At 36.3% G+C, this 17,430-nt stretch overlaps 1 protein-coding gene and 2 non-coding genes across 3 annotated transcripts; all 3 read right to left on the bottom strand.

Moving 5' to 3' along the window:
• Positions 1-1,215: 1,215 nt before the first annotated feature.
• Positions 1,216-1,286, bottom strand: TRNAG-CCC. Its single transcript has one exon. It is a non-coding gene; the product is annotated as a tRNA-Gly (tRNA).
• A 5,048-nt stretch (positions 1,287-6,334) lies between these two features.
• On the bottom strand, positions 6,335-6,405 carry TRNAG-CCC. The gene has a single exon. It is a non-coding gene; the product is annotated as a tRNA-Gly (tRNA).
• Positions 6,406-7,713: 1,308 nt separating this feature from the next.
• LOC112517011 (probable kinetochore protein NUF2) lies at positions 7,714-13,471 on the bottom strand. Its single transcript, XM_025124304.1, has 11 exons — positions 13,286-13,471; positions 12,980-13,198; positions 12,335-12,425; positions 12,075-12,254; positions 11,432-11,521; positions 10,967-11,074; positions 9,790-9,843; positions 9,248-9,362; positions 9,015-9,172; positions 8,412-8,507; positions 7,714-7,993 (listed from the first exon to the last, which is right to left on the bottom strand). The coding sequence occupies exons 1-11, from the start codon at positions 13,444-13,446 to the stop codon at positions 7,895-7,897; spliced, it is 1,371 nt and encodes a 456-aa protein (XP_024980072.1). The 5' UTR covers positions 13,447-13,471; the 3' UTR covers positions 7,714-7,894.
• Positions 13,472-17,430: the final 3,959 nt, after the last annotated feature.

The raw sequence follows: 17,430 nt of genomic DNA, 5'->3' as shown, positions 1-17,430 counted from the left end.
ATTATTATTATTATTATTATTATTATTATTATTTTATTACAAAACAAATGTTTTTAACATATTTTAAAACATTAGTATATACAAATCTTGTAAAATCCCATGAAATACCAACCACCCCATGAGATCTCAATGAAATCATGAGATTTCAAATGCAGGAAATCTTTCAAACCAAACATGAGATTAGAATGAATCCGATCCTACAAACCAAACGATAATTTGGTTGCATTTCTTTTTTCATTTTTTAACCGATTTTTATGTGAAAGCAAGATAAGCACTGCTGCACTGATCTGTGCTTTTTAAGTCGACGGTTGAGTTAGACAGCGTGAATTAAACATTGATTACATTTAAACTTACCAACGTATATGTGTGCCAAAATAAGCAGTTACCAACAGTTAGAATTTTGTACTCGAAGAAAAAAACTTAAATGTTCGGTTTTTAGTTTTCTGATGATCATTTTCTTAATAATGTAAATGAAGTATCAAATTCTTGTAATGCAAAAACTATATATATAATTTAATTTAATTAACAGTTTATCTGATGGGCAATTGAATTGGCTTGGAAAACAAGGAGGATAGGGAGAGCCCATCTCGAACTCAAGAAGAGAAACTTTAATGTGCCAATGCCGTTCGGGTTCGGGCTTGAAAACAATCAGCCGGCTAATCACTATGTGGGTTCATACCCACATCTTGATTAGGTTCAAGTGCTTAGGCATGGCAACGGGGCGGAGATGGGGCGGGTTTTGTAATCCCCGTCCTCGGCCCCGGTTTGTAATACCGTCCCCCGGCCCCGGCCCCGGTCCCCGGCGGGTACGGGGATTATCATCTCGTCCCCGGTCAAATTCTAGCAATCCCCAGTCAAAACCCGGTAAAAAGTATGCTTTAGTTTGATTATACCGGGGATCCCCGGCCCCGACTCCGGCCCTGTTTTGAGTAACATTCCCCGTCCCCGGTTTGAGTCTACCAGGGATCCCCGGCCCCGGGACCCGTTTTAGCGGGGAATCCCCGTCCCCGTTCGGGTCGGGTGAACCAAGACCTGATGAGTCAGGATCTTACCAGTTTGTTGATTTCGTTGAAGCTTGAAATAAGTGGGTTCGGTCATCCGGTTAATTACGATAAGTCGAAGCCATCGATGCCGAAAGAGTTGGCATTGGAAGATTGGTTATGGCATTTTTCATGGCTAAAACAGAATGGTTTGAATAAAAAAAAAGGTGAAAAATGCGCATCCGGGGAATCGAACCCCGGTCAGTACCGTGGGAGGGTACTATGATACCACTACACTAGATGCGCTCTTTATGTTTTTTTTCCCATTTTCCTTTTTATATTTTAAATTTTACTAGAAGAGTATTCGCGCAATGCAACGAGACACATCTCGATTTAGTTGTTCTATTTTATTCTTTGTCTATGTCGATGTTATAATACGATTTATGTGTTTTTAAGAAAGCTATAATTATTTTATTTTTGAATAAAATATAAATTTGAAGATATCATAAAAATTTGAAAATAATATATCAATGTTAATATCAAATCAACTATTTAAAAGTTTACATTTTTTATTAAAGAAATTTATTATAATTTAATTTAAGTTTAATAATGAATAAAAAGGAGTTTCCGGTGATTGTTGGAGTGGATTTGAGTGCAAGATTTGTGAGACTGTGGTCATGTTGGCACCAAGCTATGTGGCAGACAGGTCAGGTCGGGTCGGGTCATTTATGTTGCAAGGGGAAGTGGTCGGATCCTGGTCATGGGTAACGAAGGAAAGGCCAGTTTCGATGGTGACGTGGAAGAAGGTGAACTCATGGTTCTTCCTCCGTTCTTAGCTGCTGCTGTGATTGATGATGAGGGACAGGGTGGAATGAAGCTTTTTCCTGTCATCAATTCTTCCAAGTGAGTCTTTTTTTTAAACATCAAATTTATCGTTAAGTTTTACGGTAAAAAAACGTGTTGACTGAGGAGGTTCAAACGACCTTTATTTTACAAAAACATTATTTTATTATAGTCAATAACATGCGATAGTAAACGTGCTAGGACCTGGTCGTGTGCGGACAATTTGGCCCGCGACCTATGTCACACCAAAAAAGTCATCTGTGTCTGATTTAGTTTCACACATGTACCACATGTGATAAACTATTGTATCATAATTGGTAAAATGGTGTTCGTATTTTTCGTAAATTAAAAATGTTCTTGTTCGATCACTTCCCACATGGTGTTCGTATTTTTTTGATTGTCACACCAAAACAATGTTCTTGTTTGATCACCGGTGCTACCATGACAGGTGTCACAATCGCATGGTACGATAGTCAAGATGACCATGCTCTCAATACCATGGGTGCTACTGTGACAAATTTCCCAACCGTATGTCACGAGACGAGGCGGTCATACTCTTATTACCATTGGTGCTATTGCGACAAATGTCACTATCTCATGGCACTATAGTCAAAACTCCCTAATTAGCTTTTCTTTACTGGATCACTCGATTCAACACTCTTTTCAACTGGGAGAAAAATCAGGATGTTACATAAACCAAACAAAAACCAATTTAAGGAACAAAATTAAGATTAAATGAATCGCGTAAAACAATTTAAATAGGTAAAATGTGAAATAATAACTCAATGGAACTATTTGTTATGTATTATATTCAATTGGTAAGACCCAAAAATTGTGCTTACGTGAAACTGTTCGGAATTCTAGTAGTCGCACAATATATGCCAAGTATCATCCGTGATCTTCAAGCCGGTTGACTTCAGTCTCTTGGCACTTCCCACATCCTCCTTGCCATGGCATTTTAAGAAATGCTCCTATAGCTTTGCTCGATGATTTTTAAAGGATCGGCCCATTTGGAAGTCAATCACAATAAAACAAGTCGACATCAAAATTTATCTATAAAATAAATACGAAAATGACACAAAATTCATTAAGGATAATGAACAAGAATGACACAATATTAGAAACATAATTTATGGTTATCTTACCAAAATCCTCTCGCGAAGACTAGCCTTGACAGATTTAGGAACCTTCCTCCAATTCATGTAATTGAAGGGACAATACTCCTTACGACATATTATGTCGCATTCATTCATTGTTAAACTTTTAGGAGTTTGGCCCAATAGCTTGCCTAAACTCCTCGCAAAACTCTACAACCAACCTAACTCATTTGCACCTCAACGCATTTCTTTGGAAGTAACCAAAGGGTCATTGGCTTGGCGGTACCCGGGTTAGGAGTAGAACCCAACCTCGCTGGAGGTCAAGGGTCCAAGAAACTGAAGTTACCTTAATGAGAATTTGCTTGTCAAGAAGCATAAAGCGCCATCACCACGTAAAGCTGAGTTGCTGGTATATTCTGCAAGGAAATACTACGCAAGGGATACATGCATGCTAAACTGTCTGATAAACGTGGGGGCTGTAGAAAGGAAGATGAAATGCTATGCAAAGGATAATCAGTTATCTGATCTCTACACACCAATTCAGTAAGTCAAAGAAATCAGGAATTCATGATTGAAGTTCAAATATAATATTGAGATCAATATCTCATGAAAAATATATCTGCAAGAACAAGAACAATTACTTCCTTCCAGCAAGATAATATCTTTATATCAAATATGAAATTGACAACAGATAGTAATTTAACCAATTTATATGAAAGATACTATCTTCAAATCAATAAAATGATTATAATGCAAATCAAACGTCTTCTTTGCAAATCATGTGTACTACAAATGATGTTATGAAATAAATATGTCATTCTCCAATTCCTGATTGAAATCATCTAGTATTAGGGTTTATTATTATTATTACCCATTTGAATACCAAAACTCATGGATTCAGTAATATACTACACATCAGTTCCTGGTGGAGGAGTAACAATGCCCATCCACATTGTCTTCTGCCTACTCAATCACTCATGGCTTGTCATTTGACCTAGCTAATTAAAACCTGAATTATTTGAGAGAATAAGGGTGATTGGTTTCACTATTGTAACACAACACCGAGTTAACTTATCACTTCTATATATAACAGTTCGATATATCACATAATCAAATGAAATGATCTTAAAGGTAAAAAGAAGATAATCCAAGTCAAATGATTATTTACCAAATAAAGCAAACTCCTGGTTGATTGATTGCAATGAATCAGTCAGTCGTGGATTTTAATGCAAACAGAACCAAGAAATCACAAATCGGTCAATCCTGTAACCAAAACAAACCTAATTTTACAGTATTAAGAGATAACTTCCTAATTGATTGCAATGAATCTCCAAAAAGAAGATATGAAGACGAACTCGAAGTTGAGTACCGTAATCGATGAATCCTGAAGCCCAAAATCGAGAAATCGATGAGAAATTGTGCATAGGTCGCTGTTAACACAATCAACCAAATAAACAAATAAAAGTCAAATGGGACGAATTTGAACGAATAACGGTGGAGAAAGCAAGCGTCCGTTTACCAAAAATCTAGAGCAAGGACCAAAAATTTTACATAAGAATTTTATCCAATAAATATTTATTGGGTAAATTGTTACATACAAATGTGTATGTCGTTTTAGTAGATTAAAATTTTTACCTAATAAATAAATGATAGTATTGAATTTTATCGATAAACGTTAGAGGTCTTTAAATTACAATTTCCATTCTGATGACTTGTTAATACTTTTCATTCTTGTCCTTGTGGTTTAAAATTTATGATTTTATTCTCTATCATTTGTAATTTGTTATAAATTTATATCTTTAAATACAAGCAACTAAAACAGTAAAAAATTGTAAACCATATCAAATAAACCATAAGGACATAAATAGCCGAGATGAAAGTTGCAATTTCTCAACCACAGGGATGAAACCCGTAATTTTTAACAAACTACAAGGACTAAATAGGTAATTTACTCTAAATTATAAGTCCAACCATTGCTGAACTTAACACCAAAAAGTTCTTTCTCGCAGAAAAGCGCCCCGTGCACCCAACCGCTCACCGACGCCGGCGATCCTTGCCCCCCATTCTTCCGACTACTACCTTCCCCACTCCTCCTGTGGTGAAAACAGGTAATATTACGGTTTCATTCATTAATCCTCTATTTTCAAGAAAATCGATCAAAGAAACCCTCCGTTATTGTAATTTCTTCTTTATTTTCTTGACCACCTGCAACTTCTTACAACTCATCAATGGTGGGTTTTTTGACGCAAGACTCACGAGTTCATATATCTGTGTTTTGATTGCAGATCGATTATGGGTCGTGCGAAGCTAAGAATGGAACTCATAACGGAAGAGAAGACCCGTAACACCAGTTACCAGAACAGGAAACATGGGATCATCAAGAAGGCTAAAGAATTATCTGTTCTTTGCGATGTCGATACCGCTATCATCGTCTACCCTCCTGATTCTAACCACCCCGAGATTTGGCCCGAAAACGCTGATCAAATGAAGAAGACGATTGGTTCTTATAAAGAGAGAAAGAAGGAAAACAGGAAGAGAACTTATGATCTCATTGACTACTTTCAGGACCGGAAGAGAAAGATCGAAGACGAGTTTGTTAAGGCCCGGAAAAGAAACATGGAAGCGAAGTACCCGACTTGGTTCGACGAGCTTAACGGTTTATCGGAGGGGCAACTGAGACAATTTGCTATTGGATTGGAAAACAAGGAGAAGATTGTGAGAGCCCGTCTCGAACTCAAGAAGAGAAACTTTAATGCGCAAATGCCGTTTGAATTCGAGCTCGAGAACAACCAGCCGTCGACTAATCACTTTGTGGGTTCGTACCCGAGTCTTGATCAGGTTCAGGCGATGAACGATGAGGTGATAAGCAATGATCTTGGGTGGTTCGATGATGCATCAAATACGCAGATGTCATTCAAATTCGGGCTCAACAACAACCAGCTGCCTAATCACAATGTGGGTTCGCACCCGAGTTCCGAGCAGGTTCAAGCTTGCAACCACGACCTCATGAGCCATGTTCTTGGGTGGTTCGATGATGCACCGAATGCGCAGATGCCGTTCGGGTTCGAGCTCAAAAACAACCAGCCCGCTAATCCGTATGTGGGTTCATACCCAAGTCTTGATCAGGTTCAAGCGCTGAACCAAGACCTGATGAGCCAGGATGTTGGGTGGTTGGATGATGCAGCGACCAGTTCGTTCACACCATTGAAGCCTGAAATGAGTGGGTTCGGTCATTCGGTTAATTACGAGAAGTCGAAGCCATCGATGCCGAAAGAGTTGGCATTGGAAGATTGATTATGATAGGGTTAATTAAGCACTTAATTGTTGTGGCATTTTTCATGATGGTTTGAATGAATTATGATATATATGATGGACGTTGGCATGCAAAATTAAACATAAAAAAGAGATGAAAAATGCGCATCCGGGGAATCGAACCCCGGTCAGTACCGTGGGAGGGTACTATGATACCACTACACTAGATGCGCTCTTTGCTTTTCCTGTCGCCCTTTTTCTATTTATTCTTACTTCTGTTTACCAAATACTTATCGGTGGAATTTAATATTATTATTTACTTATCGGGTTATATTTTAGTTCACCAAAATGACATCGCATGCAACAATTTATCCGGTAATCGCTTACCGTGGTAAGAGTCGTCGCTCTCACTTACCGGGTAAGATTATTGGTCCTTACCATATTCATCCGGTTAGATAATATGACTTGGTAAACGCTTACCCGAGTAAGCGTTTGATAAACGCCCATTGTTACATCAAATTTTGCACTACACTTTTTATTACTAGTCATATACTCATTTTGTCATGATATTTTTATGTCTATAATAGTTTTATTCAGCAATCAAACTTTACAAGATCATTTTTTCGAAGATAAAGTATACCGAACGTTTGAACAAATTTCACACCAAAATATTGCTTGATCCGTTTCGTTAACGTCTCCAACCCTAAGTCATTCCATAGCGAATGCACGGACACCACCACTTCCTCTAATCACTTCATCGAACACTTACGCTGCCTAATTTGTTTTCATTTCTTCATAGGTAATTTGATTTCCGATTTCTTGATAGGAAATGATTTTTTTTATTAACCTGGATATCCAACCTGCTATACGAGCCGACTAATCCCAGGACGACCACCTGCTTTGCAGGTAGCCCTGATTCATCGTATTTGAACCTCCGTGGCCATAAGAGAATTTTTGTTTTTTTTGGATTTGAACCTCCAAGCACTTTTGACCTTTGGAGCCAAACTCGAACCAATCAAGCACCACCTTGTGGTTAAATGATCAAAACAATCTACTAACTAACCCTTTTGATATTTGTTTCTAATGAACCCAAGATCACAATATCTGATGCGCATCGACTTGAAAATTCTCATAGTCCTTTACTTCACCAGGATTTGAATAGTCCTCGTAGCCAAGATTGAAACCCTGAAGCAGAATAACATCTTTTTACCTGAATAGACTGCTAACTCGTATAGCTGATTGTTCCTCATCAGTGGTTTTAGCGTGTATTTCTTGTGATAACAAGCTAGTGTTGATGTTATTAAATTTGCTTTATGCATATGCAGATAATTAAGTAAAAAGGAAATTGGTGAGGACGGTGGAAGAGACGCCAAGGATTGAACTATGAACTCGAACGTGGACCTGGTTGTTCGAATTTCAACACATCGAGTGTGTATTTCTATCGGCCAATCCAACTTCTTTGGTGAAGACAGACATAGGATTATGTTCGAATAAAAAACCTCACCTCCATTTCACAACATCAAGCTCGACTATCGAAAAAGGGGAAATGAAAGCTTGTTACATTAATTAAGAAAAACTGTTATACTTGATAAGAACTTGACCAAAATTCATTACATCTTGATGTGTTTACTTCACTCCAAATGCTCATTTCCAATAATCCAAAGTTGTTGCAACCAATTTCATTAAGCTACAAGATGTAACTCGATTTCCAACATTAAGAGATCAATACATAGTAACATAGACAATTTGCGTTGCTTCTGCTCCTGCTCCTGCCTCAATCCGAGAAAGCACCTGCCCAGCTGAATTCGAATACTGGAAAAACTACACCCAACATACAACACGCATTCACTTCCAACTTTCCCACACATCGACATATACACAACCAAACAACTATATGAAAAATAAATGCCGCTTCCGTCTAAAAATAATTGTCCACGTTTCTATTTTGGTTTGTTACGAAATAAGTGTCTAGTTTCCAAATTCTACCTTTAATTATGAGATGGAGAAATTCATTACTCCCTCTATTATTAATGGCATTTCCAATGGCTGGGTCTTTGACGAGTAAATTGTCATATCAACTTGGTAAAAACCGGTTATTGTGAGACCGTAAAAAGGTGTGGACTAGTTTTTATGGTCCCCCAAGCCATTTAATTAATGAATTCACTCACTCTCTTATATTGTAAAAAAAAGGTGTGGACATTTATTTTGGGACGGAGGGGTACTAGAAAAGAACTTTCACCTCTTTAGCAACCTCTTCAGATTTTCGCTGTAATATTTGCTGTGTAGCTGCTGCTGATTCTTTCTCCATATTGATCTTCTCATTTATAGCAGCTCCCTAGCAGGTTTCAAAGAAAATAAAGAAATAAGGGGCGCTTACCCGAGTAAGTGCTTACCAACAAAAATTGAACACTATCACTTACTTACCAGGTTAGGTTTTAGTCCACCAAAACGGTATCATATGCAACAATTTACCCAGTAAGTGCTAACCATGGTAAGAGATGTTGCCCTCACTTACCGGGTAAGACTCTAGGTCCTTGCCTTCGCTCTTACGGGGTAAGATTCTTGGTTCTTGCCATATTCATTCTATAAGGTAATGTGACTTGGTAAGCACTTACTTTGGTAAGTCTTTCGTAAATGGCCCCTAAGTTATAAATGACCAAAGGGTCTTTGGCCTAATGGTATCTGGGCCTTTGGCCTCCCAAGAGGTGAGGAGTTCAAACCTCACCTAAGGTGAGGAGGGTGTGTGAGTTTATTTATTGCATTTGCTGTATATAAATACTATATACTTCAAAAATTTGTTATAAATGCTTTTCACAAGAAAGTTTTAAAAGAACATCCATACCTCCGCAACCAGAGCTTCTACGTTCCTTTGCCTTTGTTCCAGACCATGGCTATTATATTCAACTTGTGATCTCACATTGTTTAGTTCTTTTGAGGCCTCTTCACACTTGAGATCTCTTTCTTTTTCCAACTGTTTTAGTAATTCCTCTAATTGGTCCGCTGGGAAACAAAATTAAAAATCCTTAATTTAAAGCTTTTTATGAAGTTAGCTTAAGCTGAGAGAAGAAGAACCACCTCTGCCTTGTTGTTCATGTAATTTTACTTCAAGTGATTTGTCCAACACCCCATCATCACTGTTCTTAACTTTCAGAACCTTCACATCTTTCTCAACCTGTTTCCCGGAGTTCATCTGTTCAAAAACCAATAGGCCTCAGACCATTTTTTTTATAAAGCAGCCACCTTTAAGGATAACTTTGAAAAACCAGATGATTGCGAAGACACACGAATCCTTACAAATCACTGGCCTCTGTTCATTTTGAAGAAATAGTTACACGTTACATTTTTTTTTTATTAACCTGGATATCCAACCCGCTATGCGAGCCGACTAATCTCAGGGCAACCACCTGCTTTGCAGATAGCCCGGAGTCACCGCATTTGAACCTCCGTGGCCACAAGGGGATTCTTATTCCTCCTTGGATTTGAACATGGAACCTCGTGGTACTTTTGACCTTTGGAGCCAAGCTCAAACCAATCAGGCACCACCCTTGTGGTTCACACGTTATGATTTCCTGATCACTTTAATCAAATTCAAACCAAAACCATGAAAATTATAGAACCTGTTCTTGTAACGTCTGCATCTGCTTTAAATGCTTGGTCATTTTCTTGCTAGCCTGAGAAAGAACATACATGCAAAGACAATCATTATATTTTACACAAATAGATAGGCAAGCATATTGTCATTTCTGTGTCTACATGCAAACAAGTTTTTTTCAAGAATTGGAAATGCCGTTCTCTGATCAATAACTGTGCAACAACTCGAAGCAGGTTGGAAAGAGAATTTAACTTCCTTTAAAAAAAATGAAATTATCACATTGAAGTCAACCATTTATGGTACTGAACTTGACTTCAAGACCAATCTATAGATTCAACCATAAATTTCTAGTAGCCGTGCAAGTTCAATTTGAGGTTCTAAGTTAGTGTTTGGGTTTTCAGAACAAAGAAGACAACAGAAGGAGAATAAAAGCATTTTAATTTCAATCAATTGCTTTCTTTCAAGATCTTGGATCTTCAAGTAATAATTTCTTTATATACACCAATAGGTTTGGCAAAAAAACAGATTGAAATTAACGTCGTTTCGCCCTTCTCATTTTGGCTAAGCTTGGAAAATGTTAGATCTTTGCTTACCTTTGGTCAAAGCTAGAACTACAGTAAATACCAATACTCCCTCTGTTTCAAAAAGAAATGCAACAGTTATTATTTTGGTTTATCTCATAAATGCAACATTCCTTTTCTGAAAGATTCCTTTGAAGATTTACCTATTTGCCATTACAACGGTTACAAAATATGGATGAGATTGATTGTGATCCACAAGTTGTTCATGGATCAGAAGACTTTTCATTGAGCTACATATCAAGATTCAAGTCAACTGTTGCATTTGGGCATGAAGGGAATACTAGTTGCATTTGGGGATGAAAGGGTGTACCATCCCTTTCACATGCACTGTCCCTGCTTCCAATAGACTAGACAACTCCTGTGGTACACTAAAACACAAATTCAATCATTTTATAAAAATGGCTCTGTTCTCTTTTCTCTAACATGAAATTGCCTAACTTCAGATATAATCTCCAGATCACAAAGCTAAAGCAAGTGCACAGGAAAAGTCCTAAGATATGAAAACCAAGAGCATTCCAGAACCTTCTGTTAAAAAATGACACTGACTTGGCAATTCCTTTCTCTAACCACCAAGCATAAAAGTAGCGACAAAAAGATAATATGGATTATTTGACTTAATACCTTTGTGTATACTTCAAGGATGGCAGTTTTTTTATGAAATGACTGCATTGCCACTCTTTCTGCATCCTTTGCCTCAACTTGAACTGCTTTCTTCTCCTCCAGTGCCCTCTTCAAGTTGTTAAATCAAATAAATAGTTAACAAAGATAATTAAAAAAATGGATAAGATAATGTTGCTGGAGATAGAGAAAGCTCTAGGCTCTGTTCCACACCCAATTTTACAAGATGGCACATGTTGTACAGGAACCAAAGTGATATTTTAGGGAGTCAATTGTGATGGTTTAATGTTATGATAATTGCATCAGATCTTCTCAAAATTTCAAACAGAACCAATGAAAGTATTTCAAAACTACAAATTCAGATGGGACATCATATGCCTTCAACTCACAGACGTTGCAAATGGTAACTTAACCTCCATTATCTATAAACTACAATGGTCTAAAGATGACAGTTAGAATAACTTCTACCTGTAGTTTATCTGGAGATTGAACAATTTTGGAACGCAGGCTGGCATTTTCTTGAGCACTTTGTACCAAAGCAAACTCAGCACTAGAAATCTGAACAACACCATAAAAGATTATAAGACTTCAAAGAAGGATACATAAATCCACTGATCTAAAAGGATAAAAAAGAAGGATGCTAATGTTGATAATATGTGCTACATTTTTTAAATTGTTGTGTTAGCACACTTGCATAAACTAAATGATAATAGTTTGACGTGAATTCCAATACAAATGAAACTAGAAACACCCCTTAGCATAGCTCATGTAGAATGTTCAGTGGTTGTACACAAACATTGGTTCATCAAAAGTTAGAAATCAGATAGAGCTTATTATAACCTTGAGAAACTTATGTTTGTGATTTGAAGTGATCCATGACATGTAAAAAAGACTACCTAAACAGATTTCAACACATTTACTTTCAGTTACGGCAGCTTGTAAAATCATTCCTAACATGTGTAAGTTGCAATAGATAATTGAGTGGATGATAACACTTGAGCATCGTGATTTAACCTTTACACTACCTAATGATTGGATGGCATTTCAAGTGTTGTATTTCAAAAGTCTTCACGGCATAATGAATCGAAAGTCCAGGCAACAACAAGTGTACCTTCTCATCCATTTCCTTAGCTGCATCCTTCTTTTTTCTAAATGTACTCTTCAGGGACATTTGGTGATTGTTAAGAGCTGAAATGGACTGGCGCAGCTCTTTAATTTTTGTGTCAACTTCTTGAATTAGAGGCATCTCCCTTTCTCTTGATTCATTAAACTCTGATATGTCTGTGTTCAACTACAATGAATATAGACATAGTTAGCTCATCTTATTTGAATCTGATTGATTAACGAAGCACCCACACTTCTTAGACCTACCTGTAATATTCTAGCCTCGAGCTCTTGTCGTTGCTCATCAAGAAGTGTCAAATCTTCCACGGCCGGTCTTAATAGATTCATTCTTGTGTCTCTAGAATGAGCAGACAGAACAAGTTATGCAGATGACAATGGTAAAAAGTTCTCATGTTTATAAGTGGATATTACTTCCAACTTAAAAGGGGCCCATAAATACTTCACATGCTACAACATATGCACTACCAAGCACATAAAATATGTGTAAATACCCACTTCACCATCCATACAAAAAAAAATTATCAATTTGTGTATTGAATTTAATTGGTTAAAGCTTAAGACAATTTCTAGGCTCCCTCCAAGTAGTTTCCAATTCGAGCACATGGATTCTATTTCCTAAACATAAATGGTTATTTTGGTAGGATCTAGTAACCAGTCAAGATAGTAAAAAGGGTACATTTGTATTTTTAAGCTTGAATAGCTATAATCACAAGATGCTTGATGCAGCTTGAAATTTCCAATTACAATTCCAAAAAAGCACAGACTCCCTAATTCAAACAATCTGAAAACACCAGTAACATGTCATCTAAATCTGATCTGTCAACAAGATCAGTGTATAAGCATAAGCAGGAAAAAAAATTCCAAAAGGATGAATGAAACTGAAGAAAATACTTGTGAAGGCAAAAGTTGAGGACGGCACTAAGAAACAACTCAGTGCGATCGGCTTCAGGCTTAATGAGATCTTTCAAAGTGAACTTCTTAGGGCAATCAAGAGCAGAAATGACTTCCTTTATCTTCTTAAACAAATTCATCATTCTGACCGAATCAACATGTAAGTCCGGGTTCTCAAGTTGCTCTAGGTCTGCAAATTCGACTAGCCCGTAATCTTCCCTGAAAAACAAAAAGATTGATACTTGGAAACATGGAAAGATATAGTTTTAGAAAAGTATAAATAGATAAGGGTTTAGAAACGTGTACTGAAGACATCCGATGTGGATGAGTATTTGTGTATAGAGATTGGAGGTGAAGTCAGGGCTAGGGTTAAGGAGATCGGCATCGGACACGGAGGCAATTTGGGATTCCGCTAGTACTCCGATGATCTCCCTGCGGGGAAGTCTCGGATAATCGAACTTAGACATCTTCTCCGGCGTGTGTGTGTGTGTGTGTGTGTGAGATCTCAGGGTTTATGTGTGTTTTTTCCCGCCAGACTGAATTAAAAAGCCGATTTTTTGGGCTTTGATTAGGAAAATAGATGATAAGAAGAAGAGCAAACTTCACTTTTGGTTCCATTTGAGAATTTTTTAAATCGTGATTTATGAGTTTAAGTTGGTTGTCTTGTATTGATGTCGTTAAGTGGTAAACGTCTGATTCGGTCAGACGTTCTCTTGTGTTGGATGGATTTTAAAAAAGGTCTGAATGATTCAATTAACCTTCAATCGCTCCTTCACCATCTACTTCCCAAATGATTCAGATATACAATTTTCCCTTTTTTGTCCTCCTTGCCTCTTCCGGTTCGTCTCTATGCTCTTCTCTCTATCGATTCTCCCATTCTTTTCTACTCTCTCCTCTCGATCGATTGTTGAATACCACCGTTGCAATATCGGTTGGAAACCAACGATGCACCATCTGTTGGAATCGCACCGGTGCATTCCTGTAGAAAACCTAGCGATGACCCCTGGGTTTGAACTTGCGTTTCATGTGATGTTTTGTTATCCTAAAACTTGAACAAACAATTGTTACGCTTGTTTAGATTGATATGATATCATGCATTGGGTTGGACCGTTAATTATTTTCTATTTTTTGTTTAGAAATTTCTATCAGAACTTCTGTCGGACGTTAATTTTCATTAAACACAAGACTGGGGATAAAATTGTTATTTTATGTCATTTAGACTGTTGATTCAGAACAGTTCCCAAACAATCATTTTCTATCTAACACTAAATCATACAGAGTCTCTTAATCATTCTGATCACTTAATCATCCAGTATTTGCCAAACAACCTCGAAGTAAATAAAATTTGACAAATGTTAGAGACTATATAAAATGAGAAGATGATGAATCCAAAAAAATATTTGTTTAAAAATATATAATTGGCTCATTTCGTTCAAATAAATTTTAAAAAAAAGTTAATATATATCATATAATAACAAATGTTAGTGAGTATATAAAAGAAAAAAATAATAATATCAAACGGTATCAAAAAGATGATGAATTGAAATTATAAAGGAAGAACTACAAGTATATATTATATTATATATATATATATATATATATATATATATATCCATAAAGAACCATGTGCCATTGTGAGATTTAGGTATTCTCAAATATTTTATTGTGATATTGTTTTATTCATTCCACATTGATGAGTGAATGAAAGACCGGAGAGTTAAGGCAATTATAAGAAACAGGGACATTTGCAAGTGAAATTGTATTTTTATGATATCTAATACGGTGGTATATGTTTCAACTCCATATTGCTGATTCTGTGCTACGTAGGACATCTATTGAAGAAGCAATTCAAAGTATGCATGGAAGCTATCCAGATTGGTCAATTTGTAGTCCACCTTTTTTGGGACAAGAGTGCAACTTCTAAGCAGGTGAAGTTTTAGTAGTTTTTTAAATGAGAATTTCATGATATGAAATAAATAGCCCATTTCAGCAAAAAAACAGTAGAAGAAGGTTCATTATGGTCTACAAGCTTAAAATTTTATAGCTCAAGGTCAAGATGCAATTTTACTGAAATAGTTATCTATCATGATCAGCTTTCTAGCGTTTCTTTTACCACTAAAATTGCAACATAAGATGGCTCAAAGTGTTTACTTTTATGCCACAGTCGATAAAATAGTGTTTCAAAGGGTTAGTTCTTTTATATCATGTTGTATTCAGTTAGAACAAACGTAGAGCTTTAAGAGATTGCTGATATACAATAATACAAGATATTTCTATTTGGTGCATTTAGTAGCATCATGGGTATCACCACAAGCACATAGTTCAATACACCCCTCTCAAATCATCAATATCAGTTGCTCAAAGATGGCAGTGTATATGCTTTGGGTAAATCCTCTGGGCACGTTAGTCGGTTGATATTCTTGACAAGGTCTGCCTGTATTTCTTGAACTTAGAATGTATGTCACTCTATTTCTTTATAAAGTCCAATGGGTCCAATTTTCTCCTTCTAGCAGTTTACACTGCTGTGAGCTAACATTTCTTAGTAATAACCGTTTGCATTGTAACTTATATAGCTTATGATGTTCCCTAACTCAAGGAACCAAAATCAGTAGCCTATGTTTTCTCCCTAAGTGTCTGTGAATATACATATGTTTCTCTACAACAGCACACTATGCTTTCTTAACCATTCTTTATCGCAGGTAACTAACTCAGGCTTCCTAACAATACTACCGGGATTGATCCATCGAGGTAATTAGTTTTTCATTTTGAACCAACATACATCTACTGCTTTTTAGTTTCATTTTTCTATCTATTGGAATCGATTTTGATTTGTTTGTGTTTAGTATTAGTTAGTTTGTTTGTGTTATTTTTAATTTTATGTTATCTAATTAGTTGTGGGTGGAAAATGGTTCTATTTTCTGCTTTTAAAAAGATAGAAACAGGTTCATGGTTACCAAGTAAATACCGATTTTATCTTTTGCTTTCTATCATTTTTTTTAACAAGTAAAGTTGTAGAAATAGGTTCTACTTTTTGCTGCTTTGTTACTTGTAGTTAGTTAAACAGATTGTATAATGATAATACATCCAACCTTTCTTTTTTGTCAAGGATCAAATGGATTGCTTGAAAATTTTATATTGTATCAGCTTGCTTTCTTGGAACCAATTTCGATTTGTTTGTGTTTAGTATCAATCGGTTTGTTTGTATTGAATTTGGTTTGTTTGTTTTCAGTATCAATTGATTTCTTGAACCAACATACATCTATTACTTTGAATTTTTTTTTTATCCATCGATGTCTTAATCGTACACCTGTTACTTTGTACTGGCAGAATCCGGTTATCAGGTCTGGATTACAGAAGATACCGGAATTGGAGAAGAAGTTCGAAATGGAAGTTCAAAAAGATGATATAGCAAATGAAGCAAACATTTTGGATGATGATAATGATAGTTTGAAAATATGAGTCTCCTACTAATTCAAATTAGCACCCATAGAAATCGATCTCAAGATTTCTTGATCACGATTAGCAACACCCACAAAAATCAGTAGCCAGATCAATCTCAAGATTTCTTGATCATGATTAGTAATGTCAAATCTGGCTAGTAAGAAAGAAAGCTTGTTAGATTATCTGAAGCAGGACATCCCCCATAGAAATGATTAGCAGTTTTGTTCACGATACTCTGTAGATCATTTTGTTTAGAGGACCCAACCCAAATTTTTATATAACAACAGGAACAAAAATTTTAATGTACTCTGTTTTAAAAATAAAAATCAAGAATAAGTTACGTTTTTGTCTATATGGTTTGTTAGAAATTGCAATTTACGTCCATATGGTTTAGAAATTGCGGTTTTCATCCATATAGTTTGTATTGTTATTATCATCCTTATGATTTACGATTTATTGTTGTTTTGGTCCATGTGGTTTAAAATTCTTTATTATTTTGGTCTCCTGTATATATATATATATATATATATATGTGTGTGTGTGTGTGTGTGTGTGTGTGTGTGTGTTTTTACTGCTGGTTTGGGTGGCCTTATACGAGGTGATTGTGTAAAATGTAATGGTGAAGAGGTTTGCAGCTGTGTAATCTGTAGGGGAGAAATGTCTTCAAGACTGGCTATGTCTTGAGAATCCTGTAGATAACTGTGTAAATCTGTCTGTGAGAGTTGTGCCTTATGTGCTGCGTTTATGGCTACATGCATAAATTTATCTGTAGAAGTTGTCTGTTTCTCTTCATCAGAAGAAATACTCATTAATGATGAGCTTTTCTTTGGCTGTATAGGCTGTACAACCTTTCGTTTTCCTTTGTCTCGTTTATCCATCTGCAGAAATTAACATGTATGTCTATTTATATATCTGGTATATACCTTTTTCCAGTGGTTTCTAATTCTAATCTCYTCATCTATTTCGTTTAATTCTTGTTTCTCTTTTTCATAAGATTTTATTTGATCATC

The sequence above is a fragment of the Cynara cardunculus genome (assembly GCF_001531365.2).
Source record: "Cynara cardunculus var. scolymus isolate 2C chromosome LG 8, CcrdV1, whole genome shotgun sequence".
In the NCBI taxonomy this organism is placed as follows: domain Eukaryota; kingdom Viridiplantae; phylum Streptophyta; class Magnoliopsida; order Asterales; family Asteraceae; genus Cynara; species Cynara cardunculus.
This window is presented reverse-complemented; position numbering and strand designations above follow the sequence as displayed.